Source organism: Thermobia domestica, chromosome 5 (assembly GCF_964235325.1).
Source record: "Thermobia domestica chromosome 5, izTheDome1.hap1.1, whole genome shotgun sequence".
NCBI lineage: Eukaryota > Metazoa > Arthropoda > Insecta > Zygentoma > Lepismatidae > Thermobia > Thermobia domestica.
The window spans coordinates 175,949,784-175,975,825 of record NC_137458.1 but is presented as its reverse complement, the minus strand read 5'-3'; the positions used below and the strand labels follow the sequence as shown (position 1 = coordinate 175,975,825).

Genomic DNA, 26,042 nt, shown 5'->3' with positions numbered 1-26,042 from the left:
CAGATCTTGAATAACAGGTTAAATACTACAATATACGTATAAGACCCCTCGAAAATCTTTGGATCCCTTAAAAAAAATTGGATGCGTGCCTGGTGTGCTCTAAACATTCATTTATTTATGTAACAATATTTCAAATACAGCCTCTAAGGCCAATTTACAACGGAATATTTTAACATCAACAGTGAAAAAAGGAAAGAAGAAAATCAGGCAGGATTTATGCTTAAAGATAACATCCCGACATTCACCTTGTGGAACCGCGAAAAAACTGGTGTAACTAGTCAGGGTAGCAAGCCACAAGCTTTGCACCTAGGATCTCCCTTTTGCGAAGGAAGAACGCTAACCACTATCATACGCTCGTTAGAAATAATAATAATATTATTAATAATACTCAGTGGCGTATTTAGGGGGGTGGCTTCCGGGCTTAAGCCCCCCCCGAATTCTTATCTAGTATAGTAAAGTAAATGAAATATCTTGCAGAATTTTCACATTTCAAGGCAAAGCCCGTCCGAAAGTTAGCAAAGCCCCTCCCGAAACAAAATCGTAAATACGCCACTGATAATACTAATACTACTACTACTACTACTAATAATAATAATAATAATAATCTTTACTCAATATAGTGAACCAATTGGGGATCTGCCTGGATTAAGAATCAGCAAACTCCGCTGAAATGCCCCGTGGCCATGCAACACGCAATTTTCTAACTATTTTGAGGGATATAGAACTGTAAAGTTTTGTTTTAGTAATAATAATAATATGATTTTCACAGGCTTGCGCCCCCATTCATGGAACAGGTCTCACATCAAATAATCCCACTCTTGTTGTGGACAGCGAAGAGCGCTATGAAAACAAAGCAAGATGAAGAATGAAAGACATTGTCTATTTTCCCCTCCCCTTTGCTACCTTTGGCTCACTCTATGCTTCCCCCTGACCCTGCTTCCCTTCCACCTGCCTTTTCCCTCGTATGAGACTGTCTTTCTCCTATGATATTCACAGAAATCGATCAAGTTCTTTTTTCTCCCTACTGCTTTAGATTTTCAATAACAACATATGAAAGTGAAATTTCTTTCTGCTTCACCACCTGAAGAACGAAATTCAATGTGACCCTCTGAAGAACAATGAGGAACTCTCCAAAGATCTGTAACTGATGAACAAAATACCTTTACCAAACCTGTCTGATCAACTGTGTTACTCATGTGGCAAATAGTATTTGTAACGAAATAGCTTCCGTTCCGCACATATTCGTTCCATTAGATACCCACAGAGGAAAGAATCTTATTGTGGTGATACAAAAACTGGATTTTCTGCCCAGAAGAGTGATAAAGCATACCAGAAACAGATTTGTTCCTACAATTAGTTACGGTACAAAAACGTTACATGCTTGAATAACGTTACTGCCTCATAACGAAAATGTGTGTTATGTCTTGTACCCACCGAAATTAAATAACCAATAATTTTGTTACAGAGAGCTATTTTCGTTACGTTACAGTTGCGTTAAGTTATCCACCCCTGCCTTACAGGTGAAAAGCCAATAACACAAAATTATGTCATCTGTATCAATCTTCGTAACTGTCTGACAAGTAACGTGTTTGGACAAGAATTGATGCACACATAAGGGCATAACACGTCCTTACTGCGGTAGTATGGGCCAAAAATGAGTTCAATGCAATTGTTCGTAGCCGTGCATAATTTCTAATAGTGATCGAACTTACAATTGGGATGGCTAGTCACGAGAATGATCCTATTTAAGATGTCACCTCACCTTTCTACTTAGGGTGCCTTCCATATCAACTCAGGCAAAAAAATATAAAATTGTACCATCACCATCTCAGATATTGTTGAAACTTTTTTTTATAGCAACTAGACATGTTTTTAAGAGACCCATATTTTTTTGTTTTGTCGAAAAAAATTTTCCCGCCTAGTAATGGGCCATCAAAGACGGGGAGTACAATTTATGAATTGTAGAAGACATGGAAAATGGTCAACTTCGGAGCCTCAACATTCGGCTATGGAGACAGGTAGAGCTATAATTCTTGTTGTGGTATGTACATAGGGATATAAATAAACTATATTTTATTATAGTTTGGTTTGCGCATGCGTATCTTTTTGTACATAAATTAACAAATGAACGTAAATTTATCTGAAAAGTCGAAGTTTGCGAATTTTTTTCGAGCACTTCCGGTTCGAATTTTAAAATTCTGTTTTCACGGTTGGTAAGACCTTGTTACCCGCTTTCCGAAAAAAATTTTGTATCGCTTCTGTGTGCGACCGTTTTGTAGCAAAAAATTCGAGAAATTGTAAAATTTTCAAAAATCGCCATTTTTGGGCGCCATTTTCTCGAAAACACCATCTTTTAAAATTCTGAAAGTTTGTCAGATGGTTCAACTTTACATGAATAATAAACACACCAAATACCATTCTCGACCAATGCTTCATGAATTAACTGCAGCCTTTTAAAGTTAGCGAAGTTTCGTTAACTTTGATGTCACAGTTAGCAACACTGGGAACAATAAAAGTGCAATGATTTGATGATGTTTGTGGTTCACATTCATTAAATGAAGAATAAAAGGTTTTCTTGACTGTTTTTTTTTTTCATTATTTTGATCCAGAAGGCTCTCAAATAGTAAAATGGGCCTCCTCCTACTCCTCCGTTTTCTTACACCGAAATAATCTGAGGTGGAAATTACGATTGCGAAACGCACAAATTTCAAGTTCACTTACCTAAAATGGTCTTCGGAAACAAAATTTCACTGATTTTTTTTATTTTTTACATGGACCAATCATTTGCTTGATTGGTGTCTAATAGCATGTAACCGTGCAGGTGCTCCATAGGTGTTGGCTCACTCACAACTTGTCCAGGAGTGGATCTAGGGTTAAGAAACTTTTTTTTATTTTAAATATAAATAAAAGCGATCTCAGAGCTTGGAGCTCGTAGCTCTAAGTAGCAGTATACCCCACCTCCCCTTCCAGAAGTCCGTCCTGGATCCGCCTCTGCGTAGCACATTGTCTATAGTCACAAATGCTGACGTCCATGTTGAAGCATAAACAGCACTTCAACTTTACGTAATTCATGATTTATTCATAATATTTCTGCTACGCACCACTGGTTATCATACATATATGTATGCAACAAAAGTTCCTTTTTGCAGATTTCTTAAATCTATACTTTGAATTGCAGAAGTTCGATTTTGGGGAAGGCATGAAGTTAGTTCATGGTGACCCATTACTGCCATAAAAACTTCGCCATTTTCCGAAAGCCAAAGATGACTTCGTTGAATACCAGTTACCGGTCGCATACTTTCCCTTTTTTTTCTTCCGGAAGTCGTCGAATTCAGTTCCAGGCAACAAAACGAGAGTAATACCCGGAGTTTGTACTTGCACTATACTCACGAATTCTTCTGCGGTTTTAGTGGGGGCGCGGTGGCTCAGTGGTAGAGCGTTCATCTCCGGTGCTTGGGGTCCCTGGTTCGATCCCAGATCGTGCCGTGTGGGCTTTGTGGTGGACAAACATCGTGCTCGTGGGTTTTCTTGGGGTTATCCCGTTTCCTCCCACTTACTGCATTTCATTCATTTCTCATAATCAGTCTCCTTTAGCCTAACCGGCAAAAAAAACGTGAGACGTAAAACTTAAAAGATTTCATTTCATTTTTTCTTCTGCGGTTTTAATACTGTGTATCTGTATTTGCCTAAGGTTATGCCACGTTGCCACATTCTTTACACCTCCCCCCCCCCCTCAATACCGTCGCAGAGACCATGCATGGCCGGTTTCACTGCAAAACCACTGCTTTATTGGACCTGTCTGCATCTCGAACATCTAAAATCGATTTTTAAAGTGGGATGCAGCACCATCAGAAATCACTGACACGGTTTGGGAAATTGTAGACACTTATTTTCTCGTATTCAAACCTTTTTTCGCTTTTCTTCGAGTATTTTTAGAATCTTGTCTATGGTTATGAGTATATGAGCCGAATCGTGTGTTTTATCGTCGTTTATTACAACAAAACTGTCAGGTATTTCATATTCCGGTGATAACTCTGAATTTCACTTTGCAGAATAACAGTCCAGTTTTCAGTGAAGTCCACATGAAGTAAAATAGAATTTGTATCTTGAAATTTTATATGGTGCTTTTCGGTAGCAATTAATTCTTGATGTAGTCATGAATTACAATTCTTACAGTTAAACAAGCAATGTACGATACGAAAACAGAAAGTGTCAGTTTTTTTAACGAGATTATTGTTTTTCCATATGGCATACGTAACACTTTCATTTTTATCAGGATCAATAATTAAAGATTCCACACTTACTCCTTCCATTCCAGGACATTCACCACATTCTTGAAGAAGACAGTTGTCATTTTCTTAGGATCATACTACTAAAGGAAATAGGTCACTCATGACAGCTTCAATACAGGCAGCACCTTTGATTTGTAGCAACGCAGTAGCAGCTAACTTAAAATTTGCACAATACACACTTCCCTCGCAGGTTGCGGACTGACCCACTTTAGTCGAATACTGTAAAATTCCGAGTGACCCATTCTTATGTTGGGATTGTTCTGTTTGGAACGCGTAAGAAAACGTTTCGATTTTTTTTTAACTTTTTGCCCTTTTTCGATCACTGTAATGACATCGCACTTAATTGAGACTTTATCTGGAGCATTCCAAATCATCATTGAGGTAATAGTTCAGGCTTTTTGTAGATCATCAGAATTTATTGGATGGCCATTTCAAGTAAACTTAAAATTTGTGTTTTTCGTAATCGTAATTTCCACCTCAGATTATTTCGGTTTAAGAAAACGGAGGAGTAGGGGGAGGCCCATTTTACTATTTGAGAGCCTTCTGGATCAAAATAATGAAAAAAAAACAGTCAAGAAAACCTTTTATTCTTCATTTAATGAATGTGAACCACAAACATCATCAAATCATTGCACTTTTATTGTTCCCAGTGTTGCTAACTGTGACATCAAAGTTAACGTAACTTCGCTAACTTTAAAAGGCTGCAGTTAATTCATGAAGCATTGGTCGAGAATGGTATTTGGTGTGTTTATTATTCATGTAAAGTTGAACCATCTGACAAAATTTCAGAGTTTTAAAAGATGGTGTTTTCGAGAAAATGGCGCCCAAAAATGGCGATTTTTGAAAATTTTACAATTTCTCGAATTTTTTGCTACAAAACGGTCGCACACAGAAGCGATACAAATTTTTTTTCGGAAAGCGGGTAACCAGGTCTTACCAACCGTGAAAACAGAATTTTAAAATTCGAACCGGAAGTGCTCGAAAAAAATTCGCAAACTTCGACTTTTCAGATAAATTTACGTTCATTTGTTAATTTATGTACAAAAAGATACGCATGCGCAAACCAAACTATAATAAAATATAGTTTATTTATATCCCTATGTACATACCACAACAAGAATTATAGCTCTACCTGTCTCCATAGCCGAATGGTGAGGCTTCGAAGTTGACCATTTTCCATGTCTTCTACAATTCATAAATTGTACTCCCCGTCTTTGGTGGCCCATTACTTGGCGGGAAAATTTTTTTCGACAAAACAAAAAAATATGGGTCTCTTAAAAACATGTCTAGTTGCTATAAAAAAAGTTTCAACAATATCTGAGATGGTGATGGTACATGCTCTGCCTGAATTGAAATGGAAGGCACCTTAGAAGAAGGGCGAAACAAAATGCATTACTGTTATCAGCTAACAAATCTTGATATTCCATTTCTTGTCATAAAATGATAATTCTATCTGTAAATTCATAAACGTAATAATATTATTGCGTTCTTGTGTAAACTTAAGAAACATCTGACATACTCTATATCTTTTCTGTTCCTATGAGTACGTTCGACTATGTTACTTTTTCTTTCGATTTTGGTAATAATAATAATAATAATAATAATAATAATAATAATAATAATAATAATAATAATAATAATAATAATAATAATAATAATAATAAAGGAATAACATAATTACAATACCAATTACATAAACATTATCTTCCCATTCAGAAACATTACTAATTACCACGACGGGATTTGACATCAAGTAGCTGCAATGAGAGTTTCCTGCTTTCACAATTTTTTTTTTCAGGAAATCGTCCCAACCGGAGTATTGTTCGCCACTGGTACCTCATGTGGTTTCGACGTATTCCAAACACTACAGGAACACGAACACGGAAATACTGAGGACAATTAAAATTCCAACCTTGCTCTTCAGAGGAATTCGAACACTTAGTGGATTGCGCCTCATGATCAGCAGCCTCATGATCATGTGGACTCAATTTGCCACAAACTCCTCATATGAATAAAAGAAAATAAACTAGTAGTTATGGAACATAAACCTGGAGCTGTCTATTTCTACGCGCGTTCTACAATTTAAAGAATGTGAAGATAATTTCTGTCGTCTTTTCTTCTTTGGAAATTAGAAGTTATATTAAAGACGAAATGTAATGTAAATCGGGACCATCCCTGCAACTGATGTCCACCATCGTAACTTAGATTCTTTCCCGGCGGGAGCTCATGTGGTTAGGATTCCACGTTAATCAGAAGGTCCAGGTCTCATATAGCTTCGCTGCTGAACTGGACGTTAAACTCAAAATCAAATCAACTATTTTCTAGGGAGGCAAGGATTAATAAGCTTATTTGGGCCCCTAGAAAATGTTGATTTCTAATTATTGGGTCCAATCTCTTCAACTTTCTCTTAATCTTTATGGGCCCACCGGAGCCTGTGGGCCATCCTGCACGGCAAGGTCTGCGGTTCCGTTAGTTACTCTCTGGGGCCATTCCATACATGGCAAAATTATTAAGGGGACAATATTGATAAATCTCAAAGCCATACGAATCAACATGCACGGCAGTGCATGGCAGCCAAGTTCCGCGAAGGAAATGAAAACTGGCCTGCACTGCCGTAAGCATATTATACACGAACAAGAGGTTTGGGTAAAATCGCCGATTTCGAGGCTTTGTAAAACCGATTCTATTAAGGGTAGAAACATGAAATTTAGAATGTAGGGAGATATCCCATAGATGTACTCACATGCCAAATTTCACATTCCTACCTTCAACCATATTCGAGTACTGGGCCCCCAAAATATGCTGTTTTCAGGCTCACTGACTCACTGACTCACTCATCAAATTGATTAGGTACTTCCCAATTAGATAGAAACGTGAAACTTTGCATAAACGTACCCTATAACAATTTGAGTATGGAAAAAGTCCAAAATTTGAGGAATGTCCTATGGGAAATTTTTTATGGGCAAAAAACTGCCAGGAAAAAAATCTTTTCACTCACTCACTCATCAAATTGATTAGGTACTTCCCAATGAGATAGAAACTTGGAACTTTGCATAAAGGTACCCTACAATAACTTGAGTATGGCCAAAGTCCGAAATCTGAGGAATGTGCTATGGGAAATTTTTTATAGGCAAAACACTGTCTTTAGCCAGGAGAAAAATCGTTTCACTCACTCACTCATGAAATTGATTAGGTACTTCCCAATGAGATAGAAACTTGAAACTGCATAAAGGTACCCTATAACGACGTGAGTATGGAAAAAGTCCGAAATCTGAGGAATGTGCTATGGGAAATCTTTTATGGGTATAAAACTGTCCTTAGCCATGAAAAAAATCGTTTCACTCACTCACTCATCAAATTGATTAGGTACTTTTTACTGAGACAGAGACGTGAAACTGCACAATTGTACATTATAATAACCTGAATATGGAAAAAGTCCGAAATTTAAGGAATTTATAATGGGAAAGTTTTTATAGGCAAAAAACTTTCCTTAGCCAAGCCAAGTCCGAAATTTAAGGAATTTATAATGGGAAAGTTTTTATTGGCAAAAAACTTTCCTTAGCCAAGCAAGAAATCGTTTCACTCACTCACTGATCAAGTTAATTAGGTACTTCCCAATGGGATAGAGACGTGAAACTCTGCATAAAGGTACCCTATAACGACCTGAGTATGGAAAAAGTCCAAAATGTGAGGAATGTGCTATGGGAATTATTTATGGGCGAAAAACTGTCCTTAGGCAAACAGAAATCGGTTCACTCTCTCTCATCAAATTGATTAGATACTTCCCAATGAGATAGAAACGTGAAACTTTGCATAGAGTTACCCTATATTGACTTGAGCATAGAAAAGTTCCGAAATGTGTGGCATGTGTCATAAGAAATTTTTTATTGGCGAAAAACTGTTCTTAGCCAAGTAGAATTCGTTTTATTCTCTCAATCATCAAATTGATTAGGTAATTCTCAATGAGGTATAGACGTGAAACTTTGCATAGAAGCACCCTATAATGACTAGAGTACAGAAAAAGTCCGAAAAGTGATTAATGTGCTATGGGATTTTTTAATGGGCAAGAAACTGTCCTTAGCCAAACATAAATATGTTCGTCTTCTCACTCATCAAACTGATTAGGTACTTTCCAATGAGATAGAGACGTGAAACTCTGCATAAAGGTACTGTACCTTATAATGGGTTAAGTGTGAAAAAATTCCGAAATTTGAGGAAATTTTTCATGGGCGAAAAACTGTCCTTAGCAAAGCACGGTTCATTCAGTCACTCATCACATTGATTTGTTAGTTTCCAATAATAATGACGTGAAGCTGTGCATAAAGGTACCTTATAATGACTTGAGTGTGAAAAAAAGTCTTAAATGTGAGGAATGTGCAATGGGAAGTTTTTTATGGGCGAAAAACTATTTTTAACCAAGCAGATATCGGTTCATTCATTCACTCGTCACATTGATTAAGTACTTGTTTATGAAATATTGACGTAAAAGTCTGTATATTGGTACCTTATCATGACTTGAGTATGGAAAAGGTTTGAAATTTAAGTAATGTACTAAAGGAAATTTTTATGGGTGAAAACTGTCCGTAGCCAAGCAGAAATCGGTTCACTCAATGATTGACTCATTCATAACATTAATTAGGTACTTCCCAATGAGATAGAAGGATGAATCTCTGCATAAAGGTACCTTATAATGATTTGAGTATGGAAAGTGTCCGAAATTTAAGGAAGTGCTATCGAAAAATTTTATGGTTGAAAACTGTCCTTAGTCAAGCAGAAATCGATTCACTCACTCGCTCATCACATTGATTTTGTATTTCCAATGAGATAAGTCGTGAAACTCTGCATAAAGGTATCTTATAATGACCTGAGTACGGAAAAAGTCCGAAATGTGACGAATGTGCTTTGGGAATTTTTTTATAGACGAAAAATTGTCCGCAGCCATTAGGTACTTCCCAATGAGATGAAGATGTGAATGTCTACACGAAGGTAGCTTATAATGGCTTGAATATGAAAAATATCCGAAATTTAAGTAATGTGCTATGGAATTTTTTACGGGCGAAAAATTGCCCTTACTCAAACAGAGATCGGTTCATTTACTCACTCATCATTGATTAGGTGCTTCCAAATGAGATAGAGAATTGAAACTCTGCATAATGATACCTATCTTATGTAATGACCTGTGTAAATAAAGGTTCCAAATTTAAGGAATGTGCTATGGGAATTTTTATGGGCGAAAAACTGTCCATAGCCATTAGGTACTTCTTAATGAGATAAAGATGCGAAACTCTCCATAAAGGTACACTATAACGGCTTGAAAATGAAATTTGAGGAATTTGCTACGGAAATTTTTTCATTAGGAAAAAAAAAAATCTCCTTACAATCAGAAATCGGGAACGATTCCGTTATTGAACACATCATGTGCATAGTGATAATGTTGTCAATCGTCTGAGTGGTCGAGTTGGTGCCCTCCTCGCTGATGTATTGGCTATACTTCACATACGTTATCCATATGTTACATACGCACTGCCCTCTTTCCCGCTTAGATCTTACACACAATGTCGTTGCAGGATGTCTGACATCTAACAGTCTTCTACCATCTAACATCTAACATTACGTACGTCAGCTATAAGTTACATACGGCCATCTGTATGTGAGATCCTGACCGCCTACATACAGTGTTTTCGTTCGTGTGGAAAGTACGTTTATTCGGAACACTAAAACGGAAAGTACGTTCAAATATACTGTTTTCAATTATACGTTTAGTGTACGTTAAGTCCAACAACTACAGGATTTAGACATGTAACAAACGTTTTTACGTACGCCACATACAGTTTTTCTCAGTGTGCGAGTAAAATAAGTGAAAGCTAGTAATAAGTAGTTAAGCAAGTTAATGAGGCACGTTCTGTGAATCAGTTAACTTTTAAAACCGTGGGCTAAGTCACGTACATACTGCCGTAAATTTCGTGGTTGGAAACCTAGACAAGGAAAGCCAATATTTTGTCTTTTTTCGGTGAATATTTTTCCTTTATTGCAGACATTGGTATTAAATAGATATTGAAATTAATTTGATAAGTAAGATAATGTAGAGGTGAGAATATTTAAAATTAATGAAGTTTTCGAAAAAATGAAAAATCCAATTGTTCGAATTTATGTGAGACTAGCAACAAAATGTAACCGATTTCGTAAATATATTGGTACCAGAGTTATATTATAGTTACCATAGTCGTTATGTAAAATGATCTTGATACTTCGTGTCTCTATCTGTGAACAGTGTGAGAATCTCTTACGTATTAGCCTTTTCATCAACAGTGAATTTCGTGCCTTTTGCTCTTCATATTTCCTGAATTTGCCCTTCGGGGGTTCGCCCCCACACCCTCGCCTTTGCTCGTCCTACTTCCTCACACCTCTTAAGCTTACAATTCCAGAATTTCAAGTTTCTTTTCCTATTTCAAGTATCTAAAAGATCAGATTTTGTATTCCAGGAAAACGCCTATTTAAATAACATGGTGATTTCTTCATCTTCCTTTAGACTCCTTAAAAATTAAAAATATTCAATTTTAGCAATTTCCTGTTGGTTAGTCCCGGGAGGATACAATCGTGCCAAATTTCATCATTCTAACCCTGCCGGAAGTGCCTAAACATTTTGGGGTTTAGAAGACGTCCAATATAAATAACATGGAAAAGGTTTTTCTGTTCCCCATAAAACCACTCTAAATTTGGATATTTTCATTTTTACTGACTTACTTAGGTAATACTAACGAAAACATTGAAGCATACCGAATTTCACGTTTGTATTCCAATTTCAAGTACCTAAAATATGAGATTATTTGTCCAAAAAAGGCCTATTTAAATAGCATGGGGAATTTCTTCATCTCCCCTTTAGACTCCCTAAAAATTAAAAATATTCACTTTTGGCAATTTTTCTGTCGGTTAGTTCCGAAAAACTACAATCACGTCAAATTTAATTATTGTAGCCCTACAGAAAGTGCCGTATAATTTTGGGGTGTAAAAGGTGTCCCATATAAATACGTACCATGGGAAAGATTTTTCAGTTCCCCAGAAAACCACTCTAAAGTTGGAATTGTTTATTTTTACTGATTTACTTAGGTAATACTAATGAAAACGTACAAGCATACCGAATTTCAATTTTTTAAATTCCAATTCCAAGTTCCTAAAACATGAGATTATATGTAAAAAAAAAAGACCCATTTAAATAACATGGGAAAATTCTTCATCCCCCTTCATCATTTCAACTTTCCACGTCAACCGGAAGCACCTCTTTAATTTATGCCAGTTCATGTAGCTTTATATACAGTTAGGATATGTTGGTGGCAAATATTATTAAGTTTACAAGCTATTTGAAAGGTGTATATCATTGGAAGGAAAACCCGAGGCAGTATGAAACTGCGCAACATGCGCGTCATGTAATGAACTCCGTAATTTCGCAACGTGAAAAGGTAGAGAACAACTAGGTATATTGAAACACCAGCTATGTCTAGTGATGTAGCAGCGAGGATTCAGCATCAAGGGTTTTGGGCCCTGTTGATACTCTTCGTATTAAGTAATGAAAAATGAGATGTTAGCGATCGTGATTTTGTAGTTCGGGTAAATGAATTGGAATCTCGTTTGGACATAACGCTCTGACAGATATTTGATAGAATAAATCCTCCCTGCTGTTCTAGTGGCTAGCATGTGCGCCTTTCTTGTACAGGTCTTGGGTTCGATTCCCGGTGGGAGAGCCCTTGGGAACTAATGTTGTATGTGACACATTATGACTCCTTTAAAAATGTACAATTTTAAATTTAAATCCAGCAATATGCCACAATTGAGAATTTCAATATACGATATTGACATGATGAACTACAAAAAGAAGTGAAATATGAACAAAAACACCAGAGGTGCAAAAAGTGCAGCCAAGTTCGTCAGCTTCAAAAAATGTTGAGATGAGGATGGATGAGCCAAGTTCCTTGGCCACTGCATCTGAAAGGGACACTGGAACTTGGCGCGAGGTATCAAGGAAAATGATGTTAAGGAATCTTAGGGATAGTGGTGGTGGGCGTGGTGGGTTTGGGACCACCATCAACCTTAGGAATATCAACTTTGCTAATGAGCTAAGGCACATATACAGAATACTGCAGTAAGATTGTTGGTTCGAAACCCAGACAAGGAAAACTTATATTCCTCCACGAAGTGTCAAAGTAAATGATGTTAACGAGCCTTAGGGGTGGTGTTTGTGAGCGTGGTGGATTTGGGTGTCACCACTAGCCTTAGGACTGAAATGTCTCGGCCGTGAAACTAGGAACATACATCTTAATGTATTCGAATATGTTAGACACCTCACGCCAAGTTCCAGTGTCCCTTTCAGTTGCAGTGGCCAAGGAACTTGGCTCATCCATCCTCATCTCAACACTTTTTGAAGCTGAGGAACTTGGCTGCACTTTTTGCACCTCTGGTGTTTTTGTTCATATAAATATTACTCAAATGGGTCCACGACACATTTTTGTTCTATTTACCTTTTGTGTGCTGTTTTGTTTATGTAATGTAGCGACCCCATTTGATGCTTCATTCCTCATTTCTTGTTCCTGTCGTATATGGAGTAAGAAAATTTTGTCTGAAAGTGGGCCCCCTCGAACGGCGGGGAGCTTCTCCGGGGGACAGTTGCCCCTAACAAGATACGGCTCTGCGGATGACGTCGCCTCAACTTCAAGAACATTTCTTGATAATTACTTAATTGAGCAACGTGTATGTAACTTGTTTTTGAGGTAAACAAGGAAATCTCAAGTAAGTCATTAAGACACTCACATAAGTTGCTTATATTCTTATTTATATTTTTATTCATATTTTGTTTATACTTGTTTGTTTGTGTTATATTTGAGTATTTTGTTTATATTTTTCCATGAAATGATTTTAACTAGTTATTAGTATTGGTTGAAGGCTAAGTGGCGCGGTAGGTGAGTGGTTAGCACATTGAACTTCTGTTCGGTAGACGCGGGTTCGAATTCCCGCGAGGCTGAAACTTTTTCAACTGTTCCTGTTTCAATTTCAATTTCAATGCATACTCAGTGTAATAAGCAAGATCTTCTCTCCTCCACAAAGAAGAAGATGTTGGAATGAGGAGAATTGGAGAAGGTCTCTCAATGGAGGCAATCATTTACAAAGTTATTTCCAGTAATTGTTCTAGATTTGATATTTTCAACTACTTTCAGGCATTTTCTGATTCATGTGTGATCAGTGTTTTTATTTCTTTGAATATACAGTATATAATGAAAAAATACATTACATACACAGCAATATTGAGGTTAACATATGATGTTCATTGGACAAAACGCTCTGAACCAGAGAGATTGATCTCAGAATGGAGAAATGTTTCGTGCGTCATCTACTCACAATTTTACTTGCATAAAGACTTGATTCAGTGCTACCAACTGCTGTCAGTGCCGAGAAAAGTTATGTGTAAGTTGGGTTGCATCTGTCTAGGCTGTCTCACAACTGCAAAAGACCTGGACCCCGCAGAGTCCTTAAGGGCGGGAATTACTTTTGTGGCTGGCTGTACATTACCTCCTGGAAAATTATTAGAAGAAGTTTTCCTTTTATAATTAACTGTTCAGAATTTGCTGTTTATCTTACTGTAAAAAAAATGCCAAATATGTTCCAATTTATAGATAGTTACCGTCCTTAACTAAACAATGATTTATAGAAAGTTATTTGCTTCGATTTATCTTGAAATTTATTCATGTTCTTATTTTTATCCTATAGATAAAACGTTCGTTATGCAAAATATCGGCTTTGAAATGAATAAGGGCATGAGCTGGAAACGAGTTATTGACATGTGGTACGGTGAAGTAAAGATATTTAACTCGGCCTTAGTTTCATATTATGAGTAAGTAAACATAATAGTATAATATACTAGTCTTTTAGTGTCTTTTATATTTAAGTCGTTACTTTTGGTTAGTGTATAAGTTACGTCGATTTTCTTAACATTCCATTTAATCACTAATCACGAAACAATGAAGCCCCTAATTTCATAGGAGTAATCAATATACACATATTCCCCACCTTTATTCACAACAGTTTTCATAGTTTAGAGAACTCTTCGATCCTTTAGCAATAAAATTCAACCATTATTTAGGCGAAGGATGTATGAATCTAAATGTTCAATGTCGCGTCGTAGGTGAAGAATGTTATGCATTGAGTTTGGTAGGTGTAGAGGATATTAAATTAAGAAGGTCTGAGGAGATTGTCAGATCTGACGCCGCCTCCATTCCTAACCCCTAAAACATTATTTTCTTCGTGGTTGCAGTGTGAGAACTTGTCGAATTGAACAATCACTGGGTGGTGTCTTGCTGTTCGTTTGTCTGGAAAAGCGTGTACTAGATGCAGTTATTCATAATACATCCCCGAATTTACAGATACTTTCCTGTAATGAGCTCAATGCAACAGATGACTTCTTCGTTCCAGTAGATAAACAATAATGTCCTGGATGAATCAGCATAACATGAAATATGTCTGTTTCGTTTGATAGGAGGCTTTTTCTTGCTGTGTTTGACGTTTGCAGCATTTTTAGTTCCCCACAATAATTCTGGACAAAAGAAAATGATGGCGGGCAGAAGGATGTTGACTTACCAGGGATGCACAAATGGATACATCTTGGACTTTTGGTATATTTCTGTATCTCTCTCAAGACGTGCAGGGCAGGTTACTACTGATGACTGTATGATAAGATTTCATCTGATAGACTAATTCGAGTGTCGTTCGGTGTGGATGCGCATGGATTAATACATTCAAATAGTTCTAATTGCAATTCAATTTCCATCCAGAGTGTGGCGCGTCTTTTACATCAAACTGTTACTTGTGACGAGTGTATCACTTTCAGTAAAGATGCCAACTGTGAACTGGAAAAAATGTTATTAAAATTTGATTAAAACGAAAAAAACAAAATGTGCCAAAAATGTTCGATTTTCTTCATTGACACTCCATGTTCAGGTATCTAACACAGAGAAATGTGTGAAAAAATATTTATGATTTTACACAGTATCGATAAAGTAAAGACAAAGCTATTCGGTGCTTACATAATATCAAGAGAAATACTATTTTACACACAATCATCATTTTCTTGAAGTAGATACTTCAGAGCGATGAATATCATATCCATAGGATGCTAAGAAAGAATTGAATTTAATTGAAGCGAGGTTTCTATGTTATTCACTTTTTGGTAGGATGAAAGTGGTATGCCGAAGTATAAAATTAAATTAGACTTTTCAGTGTGTCGCTGAACAATGTTAAACTGGAGATGTTATCTTTGTTTTACTGGTCAAATAAAAGCGAGAAAGAAAAAGAATTGCAGTTTAGAATGCATCATATTTAATCTTTATAATTTCCTCTTACGATGTTAGACATTGTCTATGCGAATTATAATAAAACAAGAATTATTTTTCTTTGCATCTGGGTTTATATACTTGAAAGGGAATGTTGTACCTGTCATTCCCATAGCCTGGTTATAAATAAACTGAACTTTTTTTCGTAATGACTAAAGATAAGGCAGATATTTAATTATGTTGTCAACAAATTCAGAAACATCCTGTATATTACATAAAATATGATAAAATACCCGAAAATAAAATATGTAGCTTTTAGTTAGTACAAATACAAGAATGTAGGTAAAGGGGGAGCTGCTCCTCTCAAAGATATTGGCCTTCATAAGTTCGTTTATACGTTTCCAAGCTTCGTTTCTTAATTTATGAGGTCTATGGTTAAAAATAGCCTAAAAACTGCATTACTCTTTAACTATAATTTACATTATATACCCCAACTAAACTGTAATTTCAGGATCGAAAGCAAATACATCGCATATGGTCGACAATAATCAATGTTTCCCTTGTTTCAGATATAACCTGTTTGCATATATTGATTTTATCCGGATCGAAAAGCTTTCGACTACGTTCTAAAAGAGCAACGTCTATGAATTTTTAATCTAAGTAAATGTTTTGATTCTGATTTGTTGTGGTTTCTAAATGATCAGCCGATTCGAAGGCAATACTTTGTTTTAAAATGAGAGATTCGGCTAATGGGTTCATTATTTCCGACAAATTAGAACAGTCTTTGTTCAACGCAAGGTGTCAAAATTCTACTTGGGGGCCGCGGTGGCTCAGTGGTAGAGCGTTCACCTCTGGTGCTTGGGGTCCCGGGTTCGATCCCAACCCCCGCCAAGTGAACTTTGTGGTGAACAAACACCGTGTGCGTGGGTTTTCTCGGGGTTCTCCCGTTTCTTCCCACTTTCTTCATTCCACCATTTCATTCATCACTCATCATCACCGTCTCCTTTAGCCTAACCGGCATAACCGTGGGACGTAAAATTCAAAGATTTCATTTCATTTCAAAATTCTACTTTTCTCAAAATTGTAATTGTCCAGATCAATACGATAGTTCTGATTTTCATAGCCATATTTCACTTTAAGAGAGAGATAATGGTTTTAAAATGAAGTAGAAGACGTGTTCGTTTAGCAGTTACAAATTTGTATTGTAACATTTCACGCAAAATCTAAATAGTGTTTGTAACACATGTAACACCTTTTCTAGAATTTCAAATTGAGGTGGCTAGCCATGTCTAATTAATATTATAGTTTTGTAATGTAAGTCAATATTGCATTCTTGTGGCAAATTTTGCACAAAACAGAATTTGTGGTGGAAAGTTTGATTTTGAGTTCAGAAATTAAAAATTGCAATATCTGCGAATGTGAGAGAATATTATATGGTTAGATATTTCAAAAACAGTCTATTAAGTGTAAATATTTGTGCATTAGAAAGAAAAAGTGATTTGTAGACAAAGGTGAAAGCTATCTATTATACCTAGCTTTTTCTATTACCTATTTTAACTGTAATTTTAACAAATTTTATAGAATAATCTACAGAAATATTAAGTACTTCCGAGCATTCCAACATAGTTTTCCTGGGGTCAAAGTCCGGAACCATAGGAAAAACTAGTAAAATATACACCTCAGCGAAAAGTTTATAAGAATAGAAGTTTGGAAGTTTCACACGTAGGTTTCAATTAAAGCTGGTTGCAAGCCATTTTTGAATACCGTATTTACGCGAATCTAAGACTATTTCAAATGTAAGGCGCACCCTTGGCGGAAACGGAAAAAACTGCATTGCATTGATTTTTAAGAAAGAAAAACGTAAATAAATATGGGAAAATAAACTGAAAATTTTTCGTCTTCAGTTTCCAATTTTCCACTTTCCGGATAAAACAATTTTCCGTTTTTCCAAAAATGTGGGTATCCCTAGTATACATTATTTACAGAATTGTGACTAACAGGATTAGCTATCTCCGGCAAAACTCAATCGTTTTCTGCTCTAAATTGGGTCTTACTAACAGTGCAAAATGTAGACTTAAATTTGCATAACTCGAATCTACGACGCACCTTGATTTTGGGGATGATTTTTTTTATGAAGTACTTCTTGGGATCGCGTAAATACAGTATTTGGAAAGAAAGGGAGGATAAGACAAGACGCTCAGCCATTCACGATATCCCGAAGGAAAACTTCATCCATTTAAGCTGCAATTTTTCGATCCCCACGATCGTGAATACAAAATAGAATTGTATAGTCATTTATTGAAGAATATGGATAAGAATGTTGCACTTTGTAGTGTAAAACAGTGGTTTCGAAAAAACAATGCTTGTCGTGGGGTAAAGAGTTAACATTTCTACGCCCTGACGATGATATTAATCCAAGCATACAGGAATCCTGTCTTTTAGTCTTTGTTGGACAATTGAAACGTTAGACTTACGAAGAGAATAAAAACCAAAAATAATAAAATTACTTTTTGAACTCTACATTATCTTTAAGATTCGCTCTATACCTAAGAGGTAAGAAAAAAACAGTTCCTAGAGGACAATAGAGGACGTTGAAGTCAGCGTCAGGTTTCGGAAGAAAATAAATCTCAAAATGTCCAACCAGATAAGCGTTTTTGAAAGTGCCAGCTCTCTCTGTAATCGAAAGTAGTGAAACGAGGAGAAGTAAAATCTACCGTTTATGTTTAATATAGGACTTGCTTGGCGAATGCAATGAGATAATCGTAAGTGCGAAAAATGCCGGTTACTATGTAGCAAACGTTTCGACTGAGAACGTCTTATCCTTTAAAAGTTGGTGTCCAAGTGGTTTAATAAATTCACGAAATCATTTTATAAAAAGAGAGATTTTCTGTTTCAAAACACCGTCATTTACAGTACGATTTTTCAGTATCTATAGGTTACGTATCTACTTGCGAGTTTATTGATGGCCATGTTAAATGAAAAGTTTCCTGCTGCGAAAGTCAGAAGTTGTGCCTCCTGGCGTTACAATCTCGGTAGATGTAGCTTACAATGCAAAACTACCAATCAATGATAAACCTTGAATCTTGCGATAAAACTTTTCCGTTAATTCCGGATGACAAGAAATCATTCTACGACACGTAATTTAGCTTGCAACTTGTTACCACAAAGATGGTAAGTCAGTGGATGAATGACTTAATTGTATCAGTTTCATAGGAGTATAAAGATTCTGCAATCTCGTTATAAACCTCTGAAAGTTTTATTCAAATCATATCATCTCATTTTTAGAGTTCTTCCCGTTTTTAATTTTCTAGCTACGTCCTTCTCAAATATTTTCCCCCTTAAGGCTTGGTTTGTACTTTGAACTAATAAACAACCATGGAAAATTTCGTCGGAATCTGTCAGTAATTTAATGATCTTATTCCTTTTTTCATTTCTTGTCCGATTTTGCCCCACAACCGCCCGGAGTCTGTCGTTCTAATCCCCGGAGTAAGTTTAAACCTTGATAAAGTTCATATAATACCAAAGAGTCCACTCGATTCCGTTTTATCTCTGTTTTTCTACATTCTTTAACTTTTAGAGTGAATTTTCATTCCCTCCCCCTTGCCTGAAGTTTTCTCCAACGAACTTGACTTGTACTTTGAAGCAAGAAACAATCTGTGGAAGTTTCATGAGAATCAGTTCAAGTATTCGACAACACAGACATACCAATAGACAGCACAAATACTGAGCGAATAGAGTAATAGACCTTCGTCACGCGCTATCAACTATTTTCAAATTTTGAATTATTAATTCTATTTTTCATTTTCAAGTTATGTACTTAACGATACTATAATTTTCTTTCCCATGTTTAACGAATTTTCCTATTTGTACCCAGCAAACTCTTCATAAGTTTTAAGAAGGAAACAAAACCACCACTTTATTTGAACTTTATTCAATTCTGGGTAGAGGCCTGCCTTGAAATATACTTTGTTGTGAAAATTTACCTGGAAAATTTAAATGTACCAGGAGTTTTAGTCTAAAAGAATTATAAGGTTTCGTTATTATTTGCAACGAAGATAAAGAAAAAAGGCACTGGTGGCCTTAGAATTAGTGGTAACATTGTCATTGATACGAATCACACAGAAAGGAAAGAACTCAGAGAGCTATATGTATGGAAACATGGCTCCTCACATTTTTAAAAATGAAATGAAATGAAATCTTTGAGTTTTACGTTCCACGGTTATGCCGGTTAGGCTAAAGGAGACGGTGATGATGAGTAATGAATCAAATGGTGGAATGAAGAAAGTGAGAGGAAACGGGAGAACCCCGAGGAAACCCACGCACACGGTGTTCGTCCACCACAAAGTTCACTTGGCGGGGGCTGGAATCGAAGCCGGGACCCCAAGCACTAGAGGTGAACGCTCTATCACTGAGCCACCGCGGCCCCCTCACCTTTTTAAAGCGGTTGTAAACAGTGAAAACTATTTGATAATGTGAGCATGGTTGATACCGGAATTCGGCATTATTAGAACATATATATGCCAGATTTCAGGCACACTGGATTGATTGTCAAGGAACTGTAGGCTCACTTGATTTTAATTCTATGAACTATGTTTTCTAGGAGTAAGTTTAATCTCTGTTGTAATCCTGCGTAAAGCACGGGGTTCATCTTTGCACTAAAACAAAAGATTTATGGGAAGCAATTTGACCAAATTGTCCCCCGTATATTCATTCTTTACGATTCCGCTTCAAAACATGTGTAGAATTGAACAAAGTGCACATTGAACAAATATGATTTTATCGATGGCACGGGACTTTTCGGACACACTGTAAACAAACTTCATGTTTCCTTGCTTCTTGGAACTATTGTGATTCCCTTACAATTTTACTCTTACACGTATAGCTTTACTACAAACTTTTATATTTGCCTATCATCCTCAGCAACTAATCTTACTTTTATTTGTTGAATGACATTCACCCTCTTAATCTCCTTTAGACTGTTGCTTCGTAATGAATATTTTAATTCAGTCTCATTTTCCGTTACAACCTTACGTGCTCATTGATGACTGCCACATCAGCAGGCAAGTAAAACACTTGAGTTCTTAAATATCAACTAATCTATAAAAACATCCTACTTCCAGTAGTGACAGCAAATGCAATAGTGTTGTTTATCCGCATTAATTGAGACCGCAGTTACGCGTATTCTTAAACGTGCATTTGTTTAGCAAAAAAAGGCACTACATTGCATTGTTACTTTTCTTATAATACGTCAGATTTGAAGAACTGATGGCGGAATCTCAAGCAACCTTCAGAGCTTTGAAGCATCAGATTATGATGTTTTCGTTGTTCTAAGGAAAACATACAAAGGACAAAATGTCTGAACAGTGATCAGCAGGAATGATACTTGCTTCAATTCGTTATTTCTGATCACTGTTCAAATCGCGTGGTTCAATGAAAACTTGACCCACGATCCACTCTTAGCCAACACCTACCATGACCTACTACGACCCACCGTGACCCTCTCTGGCCTACTACCTACCGTGACACACTCTGACCCACCACCCACTCTGAACCACTGCGACCAACTCCGACCCACCAAAACCCATCGTCAGCAATTCTGACCCATGATCCACGTTATCCTCTCCACTGACTAAAGATTTTACACTTGTAATAAAACAAAGCTGTGAAATTATCACTAATCCGGGATTGGATTTCTATAGTCAATCGCTCAAGCACCGCTCTGTTACATTACCGATGGATCTTACCTTTACAATATAGAATGGTAAAGTATTTGTCATGGTCCAAATTATGACGAATTTGAATTTAATTATCATATGTAATTATTGCCTTGTTGAATTACAGATACTTTCCAGTGGAAAATAGGGTTCAGTGGAAATTTGAAACTCTCAAATCAAGGTATAGAGGACCAAAGAAAGGATAAAAAGTTTTCCATATAATTAAGCATACCGTGATCATTTAAAACTTCTATATAATTAAGCTTACAGTACTTCTATTTTTCTGACAACCTTATGGCTTCATTGCCTTGCGCTCTGAACGCTCCAAATTTATAATTGTTTCTCAACTAATATCGCTCGATTTCGATTAATTTACAAATCTACCCACTACCAATTTCCCATATATAGAAAGTCCCCCATAAAAGAGACATTAAAAAATGCTAGGACGCGTTCTGTTTATAGTTAATATACTGAATTTCACTCCCTAAATTGAACCATTTGTGAGATACTCAATTTTTCGTAAAAACTCGGACCCCATGTCCCCCCCTTCAGTGCATGTATTATAGTAAAAGCGATGTGATAACATCCCAATTCGGATTATAGCCTAATTATATACCAAAAGTCATTTCATTTGGCTTTGCCATTTGACCGTGATCATACTACAGGTGATTCAAAAATATAGTTTTTTAGTAGTTAGCTCATCTAAAAACTAACTGGCTGTGTCTTGAGAGCCAGGTAGTAAATCCTATTGCTATTATTACAGTTCCAAATATCAATATCCAAAAATACCTGAAGTTCACTTACATATAATCATCTCAGGTAAGTAAATAGAAACACATGAAAAAGGAAGAAAAATGGAGATCTTGAAAGCGAAACACAAACAATTTCACTAGTGTTGAGAACATGATGTCTACAATGGACTGCGTAGAGTGGGTCAGTGGGTCTGAATGAGTCGGTGGGTCAGAGTGGGTTACGGTGGGTGGTAGGTAGCAGTGAGTGACGTTCTGTTGACCACAACCCGCTGACCCACTTGACCCACTGCTCCACTCCATCTCTGGTTCAGACATTTTGCCCTTTGGAGACTCCTTGGAAAAACAAAAAAACTTCATCATAGTCCAAAGGTGTAAAAGCTGATTGAGATTCAGACATCACTTGATCAAGCCAGAAAACAAGATACAGTAATCACAAGAATTTTCATTGAACTTGGGTAGCGAGGACAGCATAATGAAAATTTGGTACTCACCAAGATTCCTCGAGAAACGTATACATAAGTCATGAGAGATTTCAACGGAACAGCTCCCTTCTTCTTTGGTCGTGGGTAAAATAGAACTAATTTATCAAATTCAATGTGAATGTTTAACTTTCTAAACTGAAACATTCTGCTTTGCTCAGCGATGATATTAATATATATTAAGTGAAGCAAAGTTTGTAACATAGAAAATGTCACAAACATTATCACAAAGACATTATTAAAAGGAAAATACAGGCATTGATAAATTACTTTCTAATTGGAAAACAGTTTCTTCAATTTACACACAGTATGCAAGATTATCAATTAGTTTGAATAAAACTGTCAATAATAAAACTTAATTACTTGACCAATAATTATGTAGTAATGGCTGCACTAATTATTTTGAGAACCAACTTACATCGTTTACTTCAATTACTTTAACACTGGCTACATATCCTAGCCAAAAACAAAGAATCTGTAAGGACAAAAATAAGTGATTGAACAACGAGGAAGAGCTATAGGGTAGAAGGGGGAATTGGGTGCAAGGGGTAATTGGGTAGAAAAACTCTTTAAAAATTGATATTTAGCATTCAGTATATTTTTATGGAATTTAAAAATATTGGGTGGGTAGATGTTGATCAGTAAAAAAAAGCTGAGATGAAATTTGAGAGGGTGTAATATTGACCCAGAAAAAAAAGAAAAGAAAAGAAAACTGATTTGGTTGAGTAGTGACATATTTAAAAACGAGTTTTAGGTTTGTGTGTGTCTTGGTTTGGGTCACAATAAATCGCGCATCTGTTAATGTTTTGAGCCAGATATTTTACTGCTGCTTAAAAACATCGTAAGAATGGTGCCGTTTAAAAGATCTTATACCTCTTCGCTTAGGTTTCTAACTCTCCATTGGATAACACGTAAATTTTAATATGGTAATTTCTAACAAAGTATTACAGGTAATGACTTGAAATTTTTAATACAAATACACAAGACCCATGTAAATCCAACCACGGTCTCCAATTTACGTTACATGCGTTAGATTAATTGCAATATATTCTTCAGTAAGTTTGGCAACAGAGAATAAAAAGTATTCTGCAGAGGGGAAAGGGCTGACCATCTTTTCTAGCTGCTTTTAATGTGATTCTCACTTCTCAGTGGTTAGAATGGTCTGGACTGGAAGAGCCCAAAACCACTTCTTTCTTCCTTTCACGGTTTGTTTGTTTCTTCCGCCCCCTGCAGTCACAAGAAGACAACTTGTTTCGGAAAGCATTTTGAATTAGTAGAAAAAAAGCAAAACTGAATGACACCACGGACGGATTAAAGGTAGGGTCGGTCACTCCCTCCGAGAACATTTGAATACTTTGAATAATCGGAGTAAGAAACTAGAAATTGCGTAATCTAATAAGAAAAGTTTGTTGAAGTATACAGATCAAGATGCATTTCAAGTGTCAGAGCATTGTACTCTCCTCCCCTCCCCTCCCAATTCCATTCTGAAGAAGTTCTGTTTTGTTTCTCTGTTCCATATTAGCCTTTACACTTACACTTTCACTATCCAGTATTGATTTTGACCATACCATCTGAGCAGCAAGGCGAGTAAGGTTTACGAGTCCTTCCTGCCCCATTTTTCTGCCCCATTTTATAAAAAATACCTAATTATAATAAAATTTATCGAAAACAATATTCATCCCAACGATAAAGACTTATACACATTCATTATTGAATCTTAAAATAAACTCGCCGCCTGTCGCGTATGTTAGCGATCTAATATATACGAATAGATGAAAAGTTAGTTTGAAGCCTTATGTATTGTTTTTCTGTAAGTCCGAATTCATACTTGTTTCTATTGTTGCATCGACAAAAGTGAGTGCCAAATCGATTTAGGCTCGTTGGTCTTTGCGAGGTCTCTAAAGATGCAAGGCCGTGGGCAGTCGCCCACCACTTGAAACACCTTTGCACTAGAGGTCTGCACGTGCTCGGGCCTACAAAGCATGTATCATTTCGGGCCCGGGAGGGGTTCGGGCCGTAGCGTCATTTCAGATTTGGCTTAGGGGGAAGCAAGACCCCTTGATATATGTAAAATTTCGCATTTTTCACTGACTTCTTACTGTTCTATTGATAAAATCTATATAAATCTCAAACTCAGGGGGGCAAATGCCCTTCCCTGCCCCCCTAAATGACGCCCCTAGGTTCGGGCTGTGAAGTTTTAAATATACAACCATATTTCTCGGACTTTTTCGGGCCTAACTTTGTAAATATAGTTGAAAACGATACAAATTGCACCGTTCTTTCTGGAGGACTTAAAACACAACTGCAAAATCAAACCTCGAATTGTTGTAAATAAAAATACAATTTTGCATTAATAATTAAGTTTCTGTAATTCGGGCTTATTTCGGGCTCATTTGATTATCACAGAACTCAGTCCGGGCTCGGGCCTAATTGCTAAGACATATTTCGGACTCGGGTCGGGCCTCACATTGTAAATTCACGGGCCGGGCCCGGGCTGAAAATTCCGACCCGTGCAGACCTCTGCTCTGCACCCGCACAACATTCCTTCCTAGTCCAGAAAATCTCCTCCCCTCCGCATCGTCAATAATGGTAAATTTGTTCTTCGTATATTTGGTTATTATTGTAAGAGAAGTTCAAACCATAACTTTAAAATTTGTTCGTTCTCTGGGGTAATGTGAGTAGTGCAAATTAAGAAAGATATGCGTAATATACAAATGTCAGAAAAACTTGATATCAATTTAAATAGACCTTTTACGTAATGTTTATTTTAGAAATAATAAACTTATGCAAATATATCGAGCCATCTGAAATTTAATGTTAAATAGTGGCGAGTGAGCCAGAAGGGGCGTGCACTATTCAGTTAGTCAAAGAACTCATATATGTAGCTTGAAAACTACTACTATTTAAACCAATATTGAATTAGACAAATTTGTAAAAAGTAGGATAACTATAGTTGGAAATAGTGTGTGTATTTTTTTAGGAGGAAACCGAGAAGTATATTCTCAATAATAATAATAATAATAATAATAATAATAATAATAATAATAATAATAATAATAATAATAATAATAATAATAATAATAATAATAATAATCTTTCTACGGGTACATCTCGCTTTTGTGGCAAGATTCGCCCATTCTAAGGTTTCAAACTTTCGCTCTTGATTATAAAAATTCATTATACACTATAAAAGTCTATACATAGAAATGTATAGGTCTACATCCTATAAATAGTATACACACATTCTGCCATTATAAAAATAGTATACATCTTACAAAAATAAATTATCAACGAAATACCTCACTACTGTCAAACAACATTTGTACTGTGTATATATTTATATTAATTATATAGACTGTCATTACTTTTAGTCACATGGCTACCCAGCTTGCCTCACGACGATGGGCAGACGCCAATAATTTGAGTATTCTAGCAGAGAATCGAATCTAGAACCAGGCGAACAGGAGTCGAACGCTCTAACCACTAGACT

General features: G+C 36.4%; 1 protein-coding gene across 1 annotated transcript in view; it reads left to right on the top strand.

The window, feature by feature from the left end:
• Positions 1 to 26,042, top strand: part of LOC145684736 (venom allergen 3-like) — a 354,554-nt gene that overhangs the window by 217,004 nt on the left and 111,508 nt on the right. Inside the window, exon 5 of the mRNA XM_081757113.1 lies at positions 14,049 to 14,172. Within this exon, the coding sequence (XP_081613239.1) occupies positions 14,049 to 14,172 (124 nt within the window). The remainder of the gene's footprint in view (positions 1 to 14,048; positions 14,173 to 26,042) is intronic.